Here is a 21,602-nt window from a genome sequence, read left to right as displayed (position 1 = left end):
CGAATCAAACTTTTAATTACGCCGTTTTGTCTTTTATGATTTATCAACTAGTAGTTCGAGTAAAATATTTTTTTCTTGCATTTCTTAAAACTATGTTGCATGCAGGAACCAGCCAAGTATTAAACTCAATTTCTAAATTTTGTTAGATTCGCCCTTCTGAAAAAAGTTTCCAGAATTCTTTACAGTCTAACTCGGAAGGCTACTGGCTCGGTCAAACTACATCCTCCATGACTTTCATAAATCCCCCTGAGATTTATAACATCCGGGGATCCATTCCAAAACAGCGAAAATTTTAACACAAATATCATTTTTTTTACTTGTTATCATGTATTATTCATATACTTAAGTAAGAGATAATGAATAAATGTTATGCTTTTTGAATAATTCTTCTGATTTTACACGCAGCGAACTAGACTATCGGATTTCATACATTTTGCCTTATGAAAGGTGGAACGATTATTGCAATACGAGCGCTTTATGTATCATTTTAGCATCACTCCACATCAAGGCGTCGATAGGCGCGTGGTGCATGCTCGGGCCTATCCATTGCAAGGTTCTTGGTTCGATTCCAGGTTGCCGCGAAAAGGTTTTTTGTTTTCAAATTCTGGTTTCATAAGGCAAATTTATGAATTTAAATCCGATTTCTTGTGGCGAATTTTCATTAGGGGTTCCTATGTTTATCGATAGTCCATTTGCCTGAGTGTATGAATAAAATAATACATTTATTTCCAAAAATATTATTTCCTGAAGTGAGTGACATCTACTCACTTTCGCAAATTTCAGATTAAAGGAAGTGAGTAAGTGTTACTCCCATATTTACATTTGACAATGTAACTCTAAAGTGAGTAACGATGATGCTACTCACTTTTGAGCAGTTCCACTTTGTTCCGAAGTGAGTCGAAATCTACTCACTTTTGAGTAGATCTGAACGAGCGTGCAGATTTAAAAATTCATTTGTCATTTTTAACGTCAAAATTAAGACATTGAAGTGTAATAAAATTGTGTCATACCTAAAAAGCTAGGAAAAACTGTGACTTTTTTTATCGCAAACAACCCAATTCCGATAAACCGATTTTGTGCCGATTAAGTTCTCATTTTCACAAATTTCAGGTGCAGAGCGTCTTCATGTGTCATATTCTACTTTGCGGAAGAGCAAAAGGGCTCATTCACAAATTTCATAACGCTAGAGGGGGTGGGTGTGTGGCCTAACGATGTTACGGTCAATACAAAAATTGAAAAACATTCGTACGAAAAGCGTTACAAGGGGGTGGGTGGGTGTCCAAAATGGCCAATTTCAGCGTTAAGCCTGATTTGGTGCTGAACAGGAATCGCTAAAGAAATTTCTCGCCGATTCCTTGCAGAAATTTTCTACAGCGACTCCCGTTTGAACTGACATCTCTTTTCAACTGCGTACTGCGATCCGAAAAAAGCGCTTCCTTGATCGATTCCTTGCAGGAATTTCCCATGCATCAAGATAGGCCAAGAAATTACTTGTCAGCAGCGAATCAGGCTTAAAGCGAAGTATGCATTTCAACAGAAAAGTAATCGCTCATCTCGATGCGTGAGAAATTTCTTGCAAGAAATGCTCCAGAAAAGCATACTTCTTTGATCGCAGTACGCAGTTGAAAAGAAATGTCAATTGGGTCCTAAAATTTTTAATGAAATCTTGTTTTTATTCAATAACAAGAAAGTGCATCTTACTGCAACTACTTTAGCAATATTTCCCGCTCAAATAACGGCTATATCATGTTTAAACTTTAATTTAAAAATTGGGTCCATAAATGAACCTTGACACTTAAGATCATGTTTGACGTTCGCTTAGTCGACAAAAACACCACATGAGTTTTAGTTTTACCACTGGGGTTGTTCCTATCTGACATTTCGGAAGGGACACGGAAAACAAAATACACCCAAAATTTGAGTTTAAGCCAAGGAGTGTGACAAAATCTAAATAAATGTTTTTTGGACTCAAACCAACGGAAAACATTAGAAAATTGAGTAAACATGTGCTATTGGCCTAAACTTAAGCGTTTGGCACTAAAATTGGAACAGGGCTTTAGGACCCTATTCAAATGGAGCTCACTGTAGGAAATTTTTTGACCATTTTTTGGGCAGAAATTTTTACTTTTCTTGAGCGGAACAGCATACTTAGCTTTATGAAATAAATGCATGTGCCCAAAGAAAAAAACAACAAAGGGACATCTGTTTTCAGAATGGACCGATGCACGAGCAGGCTTCTTCCTTGCTCTTGACTTATCCTCTTTCTCCCCCTTTTAATGATCAACTACCAAAGAGAAGCGATTTTACCCACACACAAAGTGAGCGTACGAGCTCTGCGGGATGAAGAGTTCACACGTTTGTGTTTTGTTATTTTCATTCCCACAGTGGAGAAGAGCTTGTTTTGACAACCTCAGTGCTTAAAAGAGAAGGAGATTATTTTTTCCCTTTCTCAGTTAGGGGGAGAGCATGTTTTCCCATTTCTCAGTTCGGGGAAGAGCATTTCCAGACAGCTCTTCGTTGTCTCTTTGTAGCTCTTTGCCCAAAAGGGCAAAGAGGACAGCGAAATCATGCTCTTGTGTTGACGGAGAAACCAACCTCAGTTCATCCCAAAAGCAATGATGATGTGTTTGCAGAGCCTCGCAGTAAGCTAGAGCTGTCAAATGGAAGATGTGCGTTTGGATAGAGCCAACGTTTCTCTTTACTCTCTCAGCCACGGATTATTCAACCAACAGCGAATGCTGGTTCATAATTGTTGTGAGCGTACGAGGTCGCTTCATCTATCAGATCAAGATGAGCAGAATAAAGCCTGTGCACGAGTTCACTAATATGACGTTTGAGCGGTGCCGAATTCACTGGTTTCCATGGTCACATAAATAACACGGCACCGCTCAAACGTCAAATGGACCGATGCACGAGTTCACTAATTTGACGTTTGAGCGGTGCCAAATTCACTCGTTGCCTTGGTCACGTAAATAACATGGCACCGCTAAAACGTCAACTAGTGAACACGTGCATTGGTTCATAGTGAACTCGTGCATAGGTCCATAGCGTTACACACGTTATGTGTTAGTTCATAAGAGTTCGATTTTGTGCGTATCATTTAAATGTTTAAATGTGTATTTCACATTATTCAACCTTTTATGGATTTTAAATGAAAATTTCATAACAATATTGAAACACCTATACAAATTTAGAGTTGCACTTTTTGATTTTCAACCACCAGACAATTTGTCCTTCAGCGTTTGTCTATTTGTCTGTGCTGCAAATGAAACGTCATCATATTTCTGTTGTTTTTCTTTCGTTTGTGTTGTGTAGTGGTGTGTGTGTCCATCCGCGTCGGGCTCGGGATTCTTGTTCGGCTGCGCCAGTTCTGTCAGGCAGTTTAGTTCTCTTCCATCATTCGTGCGCTTCGGTTCGAGGTTCTACAATTTTAAATTCAACTTCTATCAGCAGGGCTAGAAAAGTTTGTAGGAAATCCCTACCCCATCAACATCAGTTGGAAGTGCAGTGCAATCGGTTCTATTATCACTCATAGGTATAGCCAGCTCCGAGTATTTGGTCGCGGTCGGTTTTAAAGATAGAAGCGTTGTTTTGGTCGCGCGCCACACGAAGTTATATAAAGACTGCCTCTTACATTTTGTGTCTACGGATTGTGTCACCAGTGCTCTTGGTTGGCCGCAGTATTCCTTCGGAGTTTGTCAGCGGAAGTTGTGCTTTTCTTTTCTGTGTCTAGTTCGTTCCCTTCGAATCTTCCCTTCTTATCATGGCTGATAAAGTGAAAGTGTGTATCGTTGGATCAGGAAACTGGTAAGTGATGGGATAGTTATAGATAAATTCTTTAAGCGCAAAAAATCATCTCAAATGGTAATGCGTCTTATTATGTTCTGGGGATTTAGCTGTAGGGCAAACCTTTTTCAGGATATTGTTACGTAAACCTCAAAACCTATAGGGTGCTAATGGCGAAATGTGGAACGAACAAAGGATCACAACCGATTATGCTTTCTTCTTTGGTTGGTGATAATGGCGGATAATGAAAAGACTTTTTTGTGATAAAAGGGAATCTCGTAGTCAATAGTAGGTCACTGAATTTTAATGTCCCACGAATTCGAATACGGCCCCCGTACGGTCAAATTTAAATGAACGAAACGCGAAAAGCGTCCAAAAGTTTGTTTACATCACACTGTTGCGAATTTATCAAAAAAGTGTGTCGACCACCGTTCGCAATACAATATGAGATGGATTGTAAAATTATATTGGTTCGAAATCTTCTTCGCGATGGTTGGTTAGCTAACTTTAGAGAGAGCGTGCGAAAGATCGTTGGTTGGTGGCTGATGATGCATCGTCAAATCTGAATGTCTTGCCCCAATAGAATAAGCAGGAAAAAACTGCTCAGCGGGACCTTGACCATTCAAGACACTTTTTTTTGTCCTTGAAAAGAAGATTGATTACTTACAATATTTTGCGGCTTGTGAAAGGTAGTCTTAGTAATTAATGGTGGAAATTATCACGTTGTACAAGATGTGTTATAAATTACGAATTTTGACACAGCAAAAAAAGCTTGTCGAACTTATTGGAAAAGATATAGCTACTCCATTACAATTATTAAAATTTGTATGACATGTTATCCACCATAATGAATAAAAGGGATTGATAGGTGTAAAGGTAACATGGCCTTAATTCTATCAGTGATCTTATCATCTCTTTAGAATATGCGTCCTTAGAGGTCAGTTGGATACATTACCGGTGAAGAAAAGTGCTCTGCCAGAATGCATTCGATTTTTCGTCAATTGCTAATTATTTTCATAGACTCTGTACTATGAAGAACTCAAATATATTAAAAAAGTGATTAAATACGAGATCAGGATCATGTTTATTAGTCTTATTAAAAAAAATCAGAACAATCATTCAAAATTAAGCTCATATGCACATTTGTTACTGTTTCGCACTCTTTGTTTGTGGTGTTAAGTTTTGTAAAACTATATGTAAATTATGAGATTTGAAAAAGTAGCAGGAATATGTTGTGCTTAGTTTGACGCATCCAATAATTTTGTTTTTGCAGTTTCTAACTAACTGTCGCTATAGAAGATACCATGTTTTTGGCTAAATATACCGGGTTGATATACGATGATTGTTGATTTTTTCACTGATTCATAGGGTGGTTCAAAAAATTGTGTTTTGCTCCACACCGATCATTGGATTCTAGATCAAATTCTGAGCTTCCTCCCAACATTTGAGCTCATTTGGATAAAAACTACGACTGCACAAAACCTTGTAGTTAGTATGAGAATTACTATGGGAAAAGCAAGGTCAGTGTTTGGTCACGTGCGCTTGAGAGTTAGAGCAACGCCGATACTGTTAGATATATTAGTCAGCTACAACTTTGCCGCAGACCGTTTTCAAATCGGTGGCCTCAGTAATATTTATTTATTTATTTTTGTATGATTTGAAAATCTTCGGCTTTAATAATTGAGCTGCTCTTTGTATGCACGCACTGACAAGCATAAATCAGAAAGGGTTATTCGATAATTTGATCAACCTAACTCAAAACAGCTTGGCATTGTTTAATAGGGCTAGAAACAGTGTTCTTATATCAACTGTAGTAGATACAGCAATGAAAAAATGGAATATATTGCATCGCATTTTTCTTAAATCCTTCCGAGCGTTAGATACGTCGTTTTGGACAATTATATGCGTGTAACTTTTTTTGTGTGTATATGATTGACGACCCGGAATACCATTACCCGGAAAAAAACATTTGCCGGAACGTACTATTCACCGGAATGCACCATTACCCGGAAGGCCAAATCTTCCATTATCGACGACCTTTTTCAGTAGCATTTCTACAGTTAATAGCTGAGAGTTTGACAAATATGTAAATAATCTCTAAAACGTCGTCAAATTTGCCAACCAGAAATAATTTTGAACCGGCGGTATTCCATTTATTTGTGATTTAAGACCGGTTTGCTACTGACAAGAAAAGGAATCGCCTATCTCGATGCGTGGAAAATTTCTCCCAAGAAATGGTCAAGAAAATCTCTTTTTTCTGATCGCAGTACGCAGTTGAGAAGAAATGTTACTTCAAAGGGGGCTCTCTGTAGGAAATTTCTTGACCCTTTCAGTCAAGAAATTTCTTTACTTTTCCTGAGCGAAACAGCATACTTAGCTTTAATTAGAAAAGAATCGCATGATAGGGTGCAGAGCTACATGGGCACTTCCATGATTCATGGGAGGTTTTTCTCGGCCGAATCATATGAAATTTTTCAAAAAGAGACACTACAGTACGACGCACATTGTGGCCAAATATGAACTAAGTAGCTTTCGAAAAACCCCACTGCCAAAGTGAATCAAACATGTCAAGAATAGGATCCGGCTCCCCATAGATCAAAAAGCTATGTCTTCAAATTTAGGCTATACAACTATACATTACAGGCAAGGATAAAAAGAATGAAAAGTATTATTTTTGTTATATATATTTGATGTCAAATATTAACGAGGTCAAAATAAATCGAAAAAATCGCCTATTAATTAAGGTAGGGGGCATTGGAGTAAATGGTACATCCCAGCATTTGAAAATGTTTGGATTTATGATGGTTTTCTTATTCCTTTCAGTTAAAACAGTTTAGAATCCAATTTAAATATTGTATAAACAAATAAAAAAAAACACTAATCTTGCGAGGGAAGTGACAAAAGAAAAAGAACCCCCAACCATATAAAGAAAGGATGACCCGAAATGACTCATTCTAGAAAAAGGGATATTCGGAGGATTTGCATTCGGTTGATTGACGTTTACAGAAACGACATTTGGTGAATTGATACTCGGTGAAAAGTAGCACAACCAATCGTGTTAAAAATTCTAACCATTGCTTTTTAATTAACATTTGGACACTTGGAGAACTGACGGTCGAATGTCAAAAATAAAGTTACATAGTTGTAGCCAAACTTAGCCAGTTCAGCCAAGACAAGCTGCAAAGATAAGTTTAAAGAACAGCTTATTTTTAAAAGAAGGGTGAATCATCTGTGAAATGCAAATAGGGAGTCGATGCCGGTTATGGACCCTTTGCGTATTATGGACCCCCTACAGAAAAACATAAAATTAGCACTCAAAGCAACCTTATTCCTATGAAAATCCACCGGGGGAACTTCAATTGCATTGTTAGTCAGCAGTTTCAGGCAAAATATTTGGTTTGAGGCGCATAAATACAGATATTTGAACAGTTTTGTAATTGAAACCACACAAGAGGGTCCATAATACGCATTTCCAGGTGGGTCCATAATAGGCACGTCGGCAGCGAGCCGGATTACATGGGAATCAAATGGAGGGTCCATAATACGCAACGTCAAATTTGTAAACAATCCTATTATGGACCCCGGGAGGGTCCATGATAGGCATTTGGACAACAGTTTTCCAAATGTATATTTCTCTGGGAAAATTGTATGATTTTGTATGTTGCATGGGTGTACTGTGAAGTAAAGACATTGAACTTGCTATTAGACTCCACAAAACGTATATTGGCCTGAGATATAATTGCGGAAAGGCGTCGAGAATGAATTTGAGCTACTAAGGGGTCCATTACTAGCATTGACACCATGGTGCATATTGACATGATCACAAGTACGAAGATATCTTAGACTCCTCTTCAGTGTTGACCAGACTCATTTCCCCGAAATTCGAATTGTGAAGCCATGAACTGTTATAACTGTGCGTTGTATTCCTGAGATGGAGGGGGAGGTGGTTGGGCTTGAGTGTTGCACATGGGATACGACAGTTTCGATCTCGGTGGGCCGCAATTCAAGTTTCGGTGAAATGATTCGCACTCACTCACTCACTCATTTCATTTCACCGAAACTTGAATTGTGGCTCTCTGGGATCAAAATTGATCGATTTTGTGTGCAGTACTCAAGCTTAACCATCTGCTTTTCTATCTTAGGAGGATAAAGCATGGTTGTAGTAGTTCGTGGCTTCGTAGTTCGGAAAATGTTATTTTCGGGGAAATGAGTCTGAACAACACTGCTCCTCTTCGATGCTTACGTATTTTGAAGGAAGAACATCCCCTGTCGATTATCGTTGGTGATCATTTTAAATATTTCAAGTCAAAATGCTGACCGGAAGGACCGTAAAGCGGTTAAAAGAACTTTAATGAAAAAGGCAAAAAATTGAGAAATAATTTTCCGGTAAATGGTCCTTCCGGGTAATGGTTTTCCGTTTTATGGTCTTCCGGTAAATTGCATTCCGGGTAATGGTTATCCGGGTAATGTCGGAGAACCATGATTGACACCTCAATTGAAATTTAGTGTTTGTAGATTTCAATTGATAAAACAACTATGGCAAAGGAGAGTTATGTTTTTCTCTTTTGTTCAACAATTTGTAACATACATATAAAACTAGCTTGAGAAAAGAATTTAAAAGTCTTACATCATGCCCTCTTTTCGATTATGCGACATGGTCGCTAAAGAATGGCCTTATCTATTATCCCTTTAGATGGAAACCAAAGACGTAACCTGTTGCGGTGGTATCGCATTTTGGCATTTTTGCTCAACCCATTAACGCCCAGCGACCTCAAGGACAGTGATTTGCGCAAATAACTTGAGAACGACACAACATATCATGATTCTTAACTTGTTTGTAACTGTTTGCCCATGAATCGAGTTGCAATGTAATGACATGTTGTTTTTAGTAATAAATTTGATTGACGTTGGTGCATGTAAGAACAGTGCATAATGTTTCTTTCTTATTTAAACTGCGGGAGTGTTAAGTAAACGGCGCCAATGACAATGTTCTCCAGTTCATATAATAATCAAGAATTCAAGCGAATAGAGTGGGGTTGATGCCGTAATTGTGACTTCAGTTGACGATGGATTACCAACTTTTGGTGAGTTCGTTTCATGCTTGTGAAAACTGAAATTTATATCACAATGTTTCATTCATTTAATCGTTAGAGAAACTATGGATGGTTCGTCACTGTAAGTGTCGGCATGTGCCCTTATTCCTGTTTAAAAAAAAACACAAAGATGTGTATGTACTGTTTTATTTATTTGTCGCAATAATTGAAAATAATCTTTAATTTCTTTATTTCTATAATTTTACGGTAAGATACTTTAATAACACTATGTATGATATATTACTATATATTGGGTATGATTTTTTTTTTTTTTTTTTTTTTTTTTTTTTTTTTATTTTTTTTTTTTTTTTTTTTTTTTTTTTTTTTTTTTTTTTTTAATTTTTTTTTTTTTTTTTTTTTTTTTTTTTTTTTTTTTTTTTTTCGTTCTCGCGCGTTTTGCTGGGCAGTGTTTCGGAAAGCCCAAGCAAGACAGTTTGTTCTCGGGACGCCGGGGTTTGTGTTTCGTTTTCGCGCGTTTTGCTGGGGAGTTCTGTTTGATCTTTCGACCTTGACGCTTGCTTTTGCCGGAGCGAGCGACGAGGGCAGGATCAAACATGTCGCGCGTCGATCTCGTAAGTGAAAAAGTGGCGTGATCGGGGAGTTCGGTTGGAGTAAGTTAAAAAGTGCCGCGATCGGTTCGTTCATTTTGATCTTTCGACGACCTTGACGCTTGCTCCTGGGCAGTGCGTCAAGAAAGCCCGAGCTGTCGTCCGTGTTTTTTTTTCGGGTCACGCGCCTATTTTTTTATTTTTTTTTTTTTTTCTGAGTGCTAGCCGAGCAAACGAGTGAAGCTGAAAGTGGATTGTGGCTGCTCAGTCAAGGATAACGGATCAATTGGTGAGCTCGTTTCATGCTACTATTTCTAATCTATAAAATGTATGACTGCACATTTAATCGTTACAATGGTGGGATGTAAATATGATGTTTCAACAAACTATGGATGGTTCGTCACTGTGAGTGTCGACACAAACTCTGATTCATGATTTATTTATGTTTAACATTTTTTTGTCAGAACACCCCTTATATACCTTTATTTTTGTAATTAAAAAAACTTTGAATGGTTCGACACTACAAGTGTAGACTTGCGAAAGGTTCACTTTATTCACAAATCTCCCAACTGGTGGGGAACGTGCCTTTGGAGCCGGCCTTCTGATGATGTCCCACCCAATCAAGTTTTTTGTTTCTTTTCAAATGAGTAAAATATAATAACACATGCTTTCGTACTGACAGCTGTAGCAATGTTACATTTAGGTATTTGTCCAACAAACTTTGAATGGTTCGTCACCTCAAGTGTCGGCATAATTTTCCTCTACATAGAAATTATATGAACAATTATATTTACGTATAAGCATGTATATATCTCACAAATCATTGTTTATCATGGTCTAATCGCTTATCAAAGTGAATCCTTTGACCCAACGATCCTCCCCATTGACAAACATCCCTCCCAGTAACCTTTGTGGAGATGCAGAGGCAAACACGGTCTCCAAATAGCAAAGGTTACACACTAACATTCCTTCCCTCAATCCCACCTGACTGCAAGGACGTGGCCGGCGCCGTTATTGACCTTGTATAAATAGAGGCACTGAATTATGCACACTGAAGAAGATTATGGCCAATCCCAGCTGAACTTCTAGTTGATTCTTTGTGCATTTTCACTGACTTCGGTCAATCACGGAATAGCAACCATTGATATGTGTAGTCAGTCTAAGCTAAGCTAAGCTATATTACTATATATTGGGTATTGGGGAGGGGTAGCCTAAGGGAGTTAATTGAACTGTTGACTGGATGAAAGTGCGTGGGGTCGCCAGCCTTTTGTCATGAGAAAACAGCCTTATTGTTGTCTTCCAAAGGTCTTCAAAGATATTAACTAGCCCTGCTACAACAAATCATAAGGTAGATCATACCATCCCGGTATGATTCTGCAGCCATAGGTCATCCTTGCGCTGATGGTGGCTAAATAATCATCATCATCATCATCATCATCATCATAAATTTGATTGCACAATAACAGTGATTGAATTTGTGCAGTAAGAGAAGTTTTTGATTACACTCAAAATTTCGATTGCCTAAAAAATACCATACACCATAGTTTTGAACTTGCTAGCCTATAAATGAAAATTCAACGCAATGACATATATTTTTTGGAATTGATTTCCTTGCAGAAGTTCAGTGAACTTGTTTGGGGTGAAATGAGAATATCAGATTACACTCAATTTTTTTTGCTAACAAATTGATAAGACCCTCATTGTTTTAAAATACTTGCTAGTAAAACCAAACTTGAAGCAATGACATTCTTTTATTTTCGACATAAATTTCATTCTTGAAGTCTAGAAAGTTTGATTGAGCAGAAATAAAAAAAAAAGGAAAACACTCAATATTTCTTTTGCCTAAAAACTACTTAAATCTTGTTTGTTCTAAATTTTTTGCCTGTAAATCAAAATTCATGGGAACAAGTCGATGCTTCAGAAATGAAATTTTTTGTTTACACTTTTTTTTTACTTAAGGAGCTATAAAACTCAAGTTTTTAACTTCTTCTTCTTCTTCTTCTTCTTGGCGTTAACGTCCTCACTGGGACAGAGCCTGCTTCTAAGCCTGTTCCTATGAGCACTTCCACAGTTATTAACTGAGAGCTTTCTTTGCCAAAGTTGCCATTTTTGCATTCGTATATCGTGTGGCAGGTACGATTATATTCTATGCCCAGGGAAGTCAAGGAAATTTCCATTACGAAAAGATTCTGGACCGACCGGGAATCGAACCCAAACACCTTCAGCATGGCTTTGCTTTGTAGCCGCGGACTCTAACCACTCGGCTAAGGAAGGCCCGAAACCTGTTATCCTGTAAATTAAAATGCAAAGCAATGACATGTTGTTTTTTGATATTAATTTGCTTTTAATTGTCCAGTGAATATACTTGAATAGAAATAGGAAATTAAGATGACATTCAAAATTTATTTTACTGAAAAATTAGCATATCTTATTATTTACCCATTTTTTTACTGTTAATCAAAACTCAAAGCGCTGACATGTTGTTTTTTCGACCTAAATTTATTTGCATAGGATGTTTGGAAAGAAATAAACTAATTCACAAGTCACGATAAAAATGTTTCAGTCGAGAAAACCACTAGTGTAATTAAAGATTTATATTCCTTCCCAAACATGTTTGCTGGGCTTCTACAATCATATTCATATAGAAAAAACTACATGTTACCGGGTCGAATTTTGATTTATAGAAGAATGGATTTTAAAATACGGGATATCCAAGTTTCTGGTGTAAAATAACTTTGAGTGGAATCAAAAATTAACATATCAACCCAAACATGTGCAGATTCGCTCAAAATCTTGAAAAAATGGATTCCAATCCATCAAATTATGTCAGTCCTTACAAGTTTGCTCAAAATATCCAAGTAGAACTGGTGAAACTAAGTATAGAGAAAAACCAATAAGGATTCTCGCATTTAAGTGATGATGAATAAAAACCTATGATCTCGAAATTCCAAGAGCATAAATCTGATGAATCAAACAATAATTTATTTGAAAAAAAAAAATTGGTTACTGGCTGGTGGTGATCAATAGATCTATTGTTCAGCTCTTAACACTGTTTGGTTTTCTGGATTTGTGGTCCCGATGATGGTACAATTTCTCGGTTTAATGTTCTGGATAGTTTCACTTTTATTATACTGCCGTAAATCGCAAGTCAGTCCCATCTGCATTTTCGTCAAAATTGAGTTGTGTTCAGTTTTCAACATATCTTCCAATGCTCTTTCAGCTGCCCTAACATGTTCCAATCCTCTGGATTTTTTTTTGAATATTTGTATGGAAAACTTCAAATCCCATTTTCTCAATGCCTACTTTTTACAGATAGGACTGACTTGCGATTCACGGCAGTATATGTGATGTAAAATTGCAGCACGAGAAAATAAATAAAATTTTGTCGAAAATACGGATGTTTCAGGCTATTTCTTGTTTATTTTTTCAAGTTTTTTCTGAAAATAGTTTGTTCAGATAATACCACCTTTCTTCAGGATTTTATCAGGAGCTTTCTCATAGATATGACCAGTTTTTCTTCTTAGAATATACCCAGGAAATTCTTCAGAACATTATTGAAAAGCAGACATTTCAGGAATATTGTTTGAAATAATCTGAAATCGAGTCTAGTACACGACACTGAAGACGGCCTTACAGTTAGGTCGAAATACGCGAATCTGTCAAAGGATATAAACTCTAGTGGAATTAAATGGTATACTATTAAATTCGGTTTTTTCTTCTACCTATTCAATAAGCTCTTGACATTTTGTGAGATTACTTGGAAAAAAAAATACTTGGAGATACTCATAAAATAATTCTTAGAGGAGTTCTACGGATCGTTGCTGAAGGCACGACAAATTCAAGAGGAGCATCTGAACACTTATTATTAGCGTATAATTCAATCCCTGAATGCATTCCGTTAATATGACTATAATACGAGGCCATACCTTGAATTTTCAAGAGCTCTAGTCTAAAGAACTAAACAGCGCTCTGAACTGAAAATTTTGATCGTTTGAGCATTCCAGAATGCAACCAACCAATCAAATTTTCAACGCGAACGGTTGTCAGGTTTACTAGATCTGTGAGCTTGAAAATTCGAAATTTGACTTTGTTTATAATCACCTTAAATTGAAGATACAACGAAGCCACACCTCAAATTTTCAAGAGCATGAATCTAGTAAACCAAGTAACTAATCATCGTGAAGCATTATTGAAAATATTCTAAGAAAAAATATGGAAGCATTTTGGGAAAACTCTATGTAATTCCTGAAAAATATCTTTAGACGTGTTCTTGAAATGATCCTAAAAAATCCAAATTCTATTCTTGGAGAAATTCAAGATTGAAAGAAATACTCTAACAATTTTTAGAAAACCCTGGAGATATAGAGCTTCTAAGGGAAATAGACATGGAGAAGTACTAAAGAAATACCTGTAAAAATATGTTTAGGAATTTCAAGTGAAATCTATGTGGAATTCCTTGAAGCCATTCTCCAAAAAAGTTATTCGGCAATGGCTAGAATTTACCTGGAAAAAGTAATAGCCAAATTTCAGGATAAATTTCTTACATTTAGAAGCATCGTGGATGATCGTAATAGCACACCTTAGTTCAATTACTCAGTTTTAACATATCAACTTGAATAAACGCTAAAAATGTTATCTGACAAATATATTTTAGTAACGTAATTGCTTTTGTTCAGTTTATTCATACGACCTATAACATAAACTTTACAACATGCAAGTTATCGGGTATGTATCTTCTTGTACAAATCGTACTAATTTCGGCTCAAATTAACCAATTGAGTGGCCTGGAATTTTTCTGGAAAACGACTGGAAGGTCAGGGAAAGTCAGGGAATTTTATTTTCAAAATTGAGTCGCACCCTGATGTGAATTTGGGTTTTGGAACTTATTTTTCAACAAGAAAACTATAACAGGGTCCTAAAATGTGTAATGAAATTTTGTTTTAATTTAATAACACGAAAGAGCATGTTACTGCAACTACTTTAGCATTTTTTCTGCTCAAATAACGGCTATATCATGGCAACGAGTGAATTCGGCATCGCTCAAACGTCAAATTAGTGAACTCGTGCACTGGTCCATTGTACAGCACAATGAACTATGGTTGAACTGTCAAATCTTGTGTTCATTCACGCGTACGTGTTTTTCACGTAGGAGTGATGGTCGCCAACAGTGAATATTATTGAAGGTTCATCTAACATACATCTGCATCTAGATGATTGTTACCGTTCTTAGGTAAACTGGAGAAGAAATCATTTTTTTTGGGATCTACGTGATTTTTCACGTAGCGTTGACGTGAGGATTTTTTGAGTGTAGATAGGAACAACCCCAATGTCAAAAAGTAAAATCCATATGACGTTTGTGTCGAACGTCAAACATAATCATAAGTGTCAAGGTTAAAAATTCGATATGATAAAGCTATTACTTTAGCGGGAAAATTAGTCAGAGTAGTAGCAAGCAGAGTTGTTTAATATCACTCATATCAGCTGATGACTGATGGTCTTAAACTATCACTATCACTTGCGAGCTATCAATATCATTTTGATTTGACAACCAACAGCAGTGATGCGCCATCGCACTCTAGATCATGATCACTGCGGAATGAGTGATCACGTGGTAATTATCCATGCTATAACTGTTTTTCAGTGACCAACAAATAGTTTCATTATATCTACAACACTGTAAAAAACATCGTACTGATAAATTGCCATGATACTTGCTTAATTTAAGACTAAACTAACCCATCAGTGATATCCATACACTGAAAACAGCGTTGCGGTTGAAAATACTATATCAGAGGGTTAAATTAAATACACAACGCCATTTGATTTGTGCAGACTAAATTCGCATTTATTTAGAATATTTTGTGCATTCAATTTTACCATGGCACCCTTTGTATAGTAAAAATTACTATATCATGGTTAAAAACTTGCAGCAGACCAGAATCGAACCGAGGATCTGGCGATTGTCAAGCGCGAACGCTAGCCGCTCGGCTATCGACGCGGTTGGATTGAGAGGGAACAAAACGCAAATAAAAAGCGTTCATGATAGCTCAATCGTGGTTGGAATAGTAAATTTAAAAACACGCTCATGGTTCTCATTACTGCAACGCTTGTTTCAGTGTAGTCTATCACCATCAATGCACTGGTGATGGAGTAGACAGCATGATGTTGATGTGATATGGAATGATCCGAATTGTATCGCAGGCGGCCTGTACAAATCAGCAAATTCAAAGCGTTGATAGTGACAGCGAGCAACTCTGGTAGCAAGAACACGCTCTATCGTTTTACGTAATGAAAACAAAAATGTATCGCAAATTTGAAAGTTTATTTTTGTAATATTTTGTACATTGTACTAAGTAGAGGAACATACTGTTAAACTCAATGGGAAAAAACATTAAATCGTTGTTGTAAAGAGTAGGTCGTGGCCAGAGAAAATGATTATACTAGAGAAGCGCGGAGAGCATTTTGCCTTTGTTTATAAACAATATCAGCAATAACCGTCAATAATTGAGGTGATTCGAGCAATATTGTAGTGTACGTGTCATCCCGGCAGTCGCCATGAGAAATCAATCTTATCTATGACGTCACTTTCGTGCCGCTTTTCACTCACACACATCCATCGTCTCTTCTGCGTAACATCCTTCGCAGTTTCATTGAATTTGCTCGATTGGAACCACGTTTGACGGTTCGATTGGAACCTTTGGTTTCAGTATTCGCGCTTCTCTTATATAAACAAATTCTCTGGTCGTGGCCTACTTACTATAGGAAGCATTCAGTAGCATTTAAGAATCTCAGATCTGAAGGCATTGTTTAAAGATGGCTAGGATTTAGTGTGTATCTATGTATATAAATCGTCAGAAAAAAAAGATACAATCAAACTAGGGTGATTTACGGCTTCGGCACCGTTCGACTATTATCGGCAACCAAATTCCAAACACCAAATATACAGTATTTTCCTTTCGAAAACATTCAGATGATTCTTGGTTTTGTCAGCTTCCCACTGACGAGATTTGCGAGACTGAACAATCAATTTCGCCAAAAATGTGATCAATTCAAATGAATTCGCCTCGAAATGCGGCTAATTTTGGAGCTGCCGAACTTGCAGTTCTTATGGGAAAGCTGCCGAAAAAACACAGAATTCTTCTGATGTACATATATTAAAAAGAAGAGTTATGTAAAAAGCTATGTAAAAGACGTCAAAAAAGTAACGTAGATATATGTAGTCCAATGTACATGTGGGGGCTCTTCTTATTTATGAAGAGGGCTTAAAATCTTGAAGTAGAGGATCTTTTTTCAAGACTATCCCAAGCAACCGAAAATTCGCATTCTTAAGCAGTGAATCCAAAAGTTCGCTTCTAGTAGATTTTGAGTTCCAATGAAAGTATATCGCTGAATAAAATGACATAAGGTACCCTGGGGCAAGTGAGAATCTGGGGTAAGTGGGACGTTTCGTCATAGCTCACTTAAGAAAAGTTTTTCATGGGGGTATTCTTCTAGAAAGTTGAAGATACAATGACAAGAAATTTATTAAGTATAAAACATATTGTTATTTTTATTACCATGTGGTTCATGTAACAGTTGTCAATTCAGCGCCATTTTCAACTTGCATGATAATTTGCGACACGTTTCACGTCTTGCATTGACTCGCAAAACATAAATGTGTTATAAATTGAATTTCCATCAGCAAGCTACAACTTCAATTATTATTACAAGCTGCTTACGATAAACCAGTATTTTGTTTTCATTTCATATGAAATTTTCGACGGTCTTACATACCCCAATATATCTTTGTACCCGGGGTAAGTGGGAACTATCAAAAGAAAAACCAGAATCAAAACTTTTCGTAGTCGTTTCATACATTTTCCTAGAGAGTAGCACTAAAACATTCAAACAAATGATTTTTATCAAAAAAGATAAATCTAAAATTACTTAATTGCATCAGAGGGAGAAGAAATGTGTAATTCTTCTATATGTTTTTTTTTATTTATTTTTTATTTTTGGAATACGACTTTAAAATTAAACAAACACAGAGATGAAATTTGAAATGCATCATGAGAAAGATCATTTTTCTATCTTATTTGAACTTTATTTGTTATTTCTACCAAATTTAGTAGTGATGGAAAACAATTCCACCCTATTAAGCGGTTTTCTACTATGCATATAAGTAATAACAAAACATATTTATAATATCGGCAATTATTGATGGTTTATGTGCTAATTTGTAATTAACAACTTTTAAATGATATATGTTGAACATGTTTAATTCCTCTTTACGCTTTTATTGAGGTATTTTCAGTTAATATTAAATGCGAGGTGACATACTATTAAATAAACGTTTTCTTCCTAAAGCGTTACGTATTTTATGGTTGATCCCTTATGTACATCAAAAATGTACTCGAAATTAAAAATATATGATTTATCAATCATTTTTTTGTAATGGTTGACTTACTGATGTGGATTGACGCATGAAACTAGATGTGTCCCACTTGCCCCGTTTAGCGAGGTAACTGCGTCAAACGGCTCATTCTAAAACTTTCCTCCAAGGTTTCTACAATTTCGAAATTATTCGATCGGTTTCATGCACACACCAGCAAATATGTTGCCAAAATGTGATTGTGCTGTTGGATTTGAAAAACTTTGACATTTGAAAATTTTATTTAACCATTTGATTGAACTACCGTTTTTTAGTTCTCACTTGCCCAACGGTACCTTAACGGATACTAACAGAGCTTGTTTCTCGAAAAAGTAACTCATGCATTTATCAACAGCTAAAAAGTTCAGAACAAGTTCGAGTTAAGCTTTTTCCCTACTTTATGGAAAACATCACTATTTAAGTAGTTTAAATGAACTTTATGTGAACTGAAGTCTTGAAGGTTCGAACGAATCTCTTGACAACTTGATTTTGCTGGCGTGACGGGAATGCAAAACGGTTTTCGGTCAAAAGAACATTTCAACGTAAACAATATTATGCATATCTTAATTGTGGATGACTATCGTTACATATACAAGAAATGAAAGGTTCTTACAGTATTCATTTTGAATGATTTCATTTTCTGTATTGAAACCTTACATTTTCTGTATATGTAAGGATCTGATAGAATTTTTGTCCAAGCCTTGTTTTCGGTGCCGAAAATAAATCATTTTGTTCAAAACTCGGCCCATTTTGGAAGCATACATTTAAAGAGAAATATATTGATTTCCCTATAAGAATGACGCCGCCAACGATGTAACACAAAAAAATTAACCAAAACGTATAAAATCACGGTGCTTTGCGTAGATGCCCTTGAAAGATTTCTGGGAAAAGCATCGCACTTTGTTGGTGGAAGACTCCATTGGAAGTAAAGCAGTATAAACGACCATCAGCTCACTAACTGTTTGGACAAGGAAGTAACAAGTCATAATGACTCGGAGGCAGTCTTCTCAGAGGGTTTTTTAGATATCTAGCGTATTTCAATAATGTGTCTTTCAATGACATATCGGAAAGCATACAAAATTATTGTTTGCTGAAATCCGCAAACTTATTAATTGGTCCAGAAATAATCATGCCAAAGTGAGGTTCCCAAGTAGTTTTTTATCTAGCTCTTTATTTATCTAGGGGGAAATGCAGTCAGACCACTACCCTGCTTTCCAACTGCCTTAGTTTTCTGTTCGTTCTAAGCGCGATGTGTCCTCCATATCTGAGTATAGTTAACGCCACGCCTGCCAGGAGATTTCGTTTGCTGGTAATTACACCAAAACTCTTAAACGGACAGTTTGTTTAGTGTATGATCGGTGCAAAAATACTCTATGCTCTAGGAAACCGAAAAATATGTTTTCAATACGGCATACCTTAAAGGGCTGGTCATTTAATGCTAATGTTATAGAAAGTATTGCTTATATTTTGCAAAAAAATGACCTTTTCAAATCCCTTCTTTGTCTTATTCTTTGTCTTATAATAGCTGAATCTAAACCACCTTCCATTTTTCTCCACCTCCCCCACAGGGGCTCGGCCATCGCCAAGATCGTCGGCGTCAACGCCAAGCGGCTGCCGAACTTCGAGGACCGAGTCACCATGTACGTGTTCGAAGAGATGATCGACGGCAAGAAGCTCACCGAAATCATCAACACCACACACGAGAACGTCAAGTACCTGCCTGGACACAAGCTGCCAGAGAATGTCGTAAGTACAAAGCCACAACATCTCCTTTCCGTCTTGCTGTTAGAAGAGAAGGTTTATTTTAGTGCACTTCATTCACCCAAACCATGTTGGATAGGGGTGATGTGGGAGTTTCTAGCGGACGATCATCATCTTCGCCGCTGTCGCATTATAGCGCACCCGTTTAAAGTGGATTATTTATATCAACCGTGCACTTGATCGACGGCCAAGATCGAAGCTCTCGTAATGCGGTCGATTAGACCTTGGAGAAAGGGGAAGAACTTTGAACTTTGTTCGACTGTTGGTGGACGGCGGTTCATATGCTTAGGTGTCATCTAAAGTGCCCGGATTCGAGGGCGATAAATATGAATCAAAAGCGCGTTATTTTGCTCGCTCGTGCAAATCGTGATTTTCACCAAATGTTCGCGAGAAAAATTGAACACTTGTAGAGATTCGTTATTAGGGGGTTCATGTTGTATGGCTGCCTTTGCTATCATGGTCCGCCTGCAGTAGCATCGTAGAGTTGATTAGCATTTATCTTATCAATGGACTTTCAACACCACATGCCCAATCTCGCCGAAGCGGAGGCTAGCTCAAATGAAAATTATACCGCCTTCATCGCCTTGTTTGCTCAATGCTTGAGTGGAGTAATAATTGATTACTGCACACATTTGTCTCAATCCACTGGGAAATATTGTTCTCCGTCGATTGGACGAATGAGAGTGATTATATTTCATGAGTAAAACCCGCTTGTGCGACAACAGCCAAAAGCAAAGTTCACCCGTCAATCTGCCGTTTTCGGGGGGATTGATAACGAATTCTTCAAACCTTTCACTTTTGAACGGGGGCTTGGTTACCGGTTAAGCGTGAACCGATTAACGCTCTCGTTTTTTTTTGTTTTGAACTTGGGACCAGTTCCCTGTAAGTGGTAAACAAAGTGAGCTAAACTCCTTTCGAATGGAACAAGGCCATGAATGTTACAGAATGGTACACATTTGACAAATTTGACAGAATCCGTGAAAAAAATACAAAGCCTGTGAAATCTTACGGAACTACGGTATCCCAGAGTACTGAGCTGTTCAGCTGTTGAGAAGAGTAATTCATGGAATCCGTAAAATAAGTTAAATGTGTAGGAACAAGTTTTAGTAGTACCCACGATTGTAAATTTTAAATCAATGGAATCGCATAACAACGGTATAGCTTGTAGCTACCGAAACTCTCAACGGCTGTAACCTTGTTGCAGGGTTGGTAGCAGATATTGTTTTAGAGACTTGGTCGTTATTTCAATACAAAATTTTATATATATTTTTTCTAAATGAAATGTTCTAAAGTTCCTAAAGTTTTATAGCAAGATAGTCTCCCACCTTACTATTTTTAATTCTATAATAAAATTGTCTTCTGAAAAAAAAGGTGAAAAAACATAGAAAAAATATTCTACGAAAAACGACCAATTTGTCTAACACTGTTTTTTTATTTTGAATTTTGATATTAAAGGTAAAACTATGAAAAATGGCTTTTTTTTCTTGTACCAGCCAACGTTAAACGGTACTTACTTTGTAGTACACATATATCACTAACTTCTATCTTACACTCTTAATCTAACACACTTATATACTATCCGTTCAAAGCAATCGATAGAATCAGAGACGCAAAAGAATCCGTTTCCCTACGTTTCTATTCTTCCATTATTATAGCACGCCTTTCCTTACGCCTGAAACATTGGCAGTCTGCTAACCAAAAGTAATCCTATCTGCCATAAAATTACCTCACCCCTACACCTTCCCGCATCAACTGGCGTAGATGCAGGGGTATGACTGGTCTATTGTGGCCTAGTTTTAATTCAAAATCAATTCCAAATCCCCTTCCCCTCATTGTTATGCATTCTAACGTGAAGGCGCCATTGTTGCCTAAGAAGCTAATTAACACTTGCACACTGAGGATGCCTGTTAGTCCCAAGCAATCGTTTGGTTGATTTCTTGTGTAAGTGCAACTGGAATAGTAATCAAGCTTCAGCTCAAGCTCAAGCTCCAGTTAAAGTCATCC

At 37.0% G+C, this 21,602-nt stretch overlaps 1 protein-coding gene across 5 annotated transcripts in view; it reads left to right on the top strand.

The window, feature by feature from the left end:
* The first annotated feature begins 3,374 nt into the window (after positions 1 to 3,374).
* Positions 3,375 to 21,602, top strand: part of LOC5571293 (glycerol-3-phosphate dehydrogenase [NAD(+)], cytoplasmic) — a 61,582-nt gene continuing 43,354 nt past the window's right edge. For all 5 annotated transcript variants that reach the window (XR_002499423.1, XM_021840158.1, XM_001653545.2 and 2 more), the window contains exons 1-2: positions 3,375 to 3,807; positions 19,406 to 19,583. Coding sequence is in view for 4 of the 5 variants with exons in the window: in XM_021840158.1 (XP_021695850.1) it covers positions 3,764 to 3,807; positions 19,406 to 19,583 (222 nt within the window). In the remaining variant the exon portion in view is untranslated. The remainder of the gene's footprint in view (positions 3,808 to 19,405; positions 19,584 to 21,602) is intronic.

The sequence above is a fragment of the Aedes aegypti genome, chromosome 2 (genome assembly GCF_002204515.2).
Source record: "Aedes aegypti strain LVP_AGWG chromosome 2, AaegL5.0 Primary Assembly, whole genome shotgun sequence".
Taxonomy (NCBI): domain Eukaryota; kingdom Metazoa; phylum Arthropoda; class Insecta; order Diptera; family Culicidae; genus Aedes; species Aedes aegypti.
Note: the sequence above shows the minus strand (reverse complement) of the source record. Positions and strands in the feature narration are given on the sequence as shown.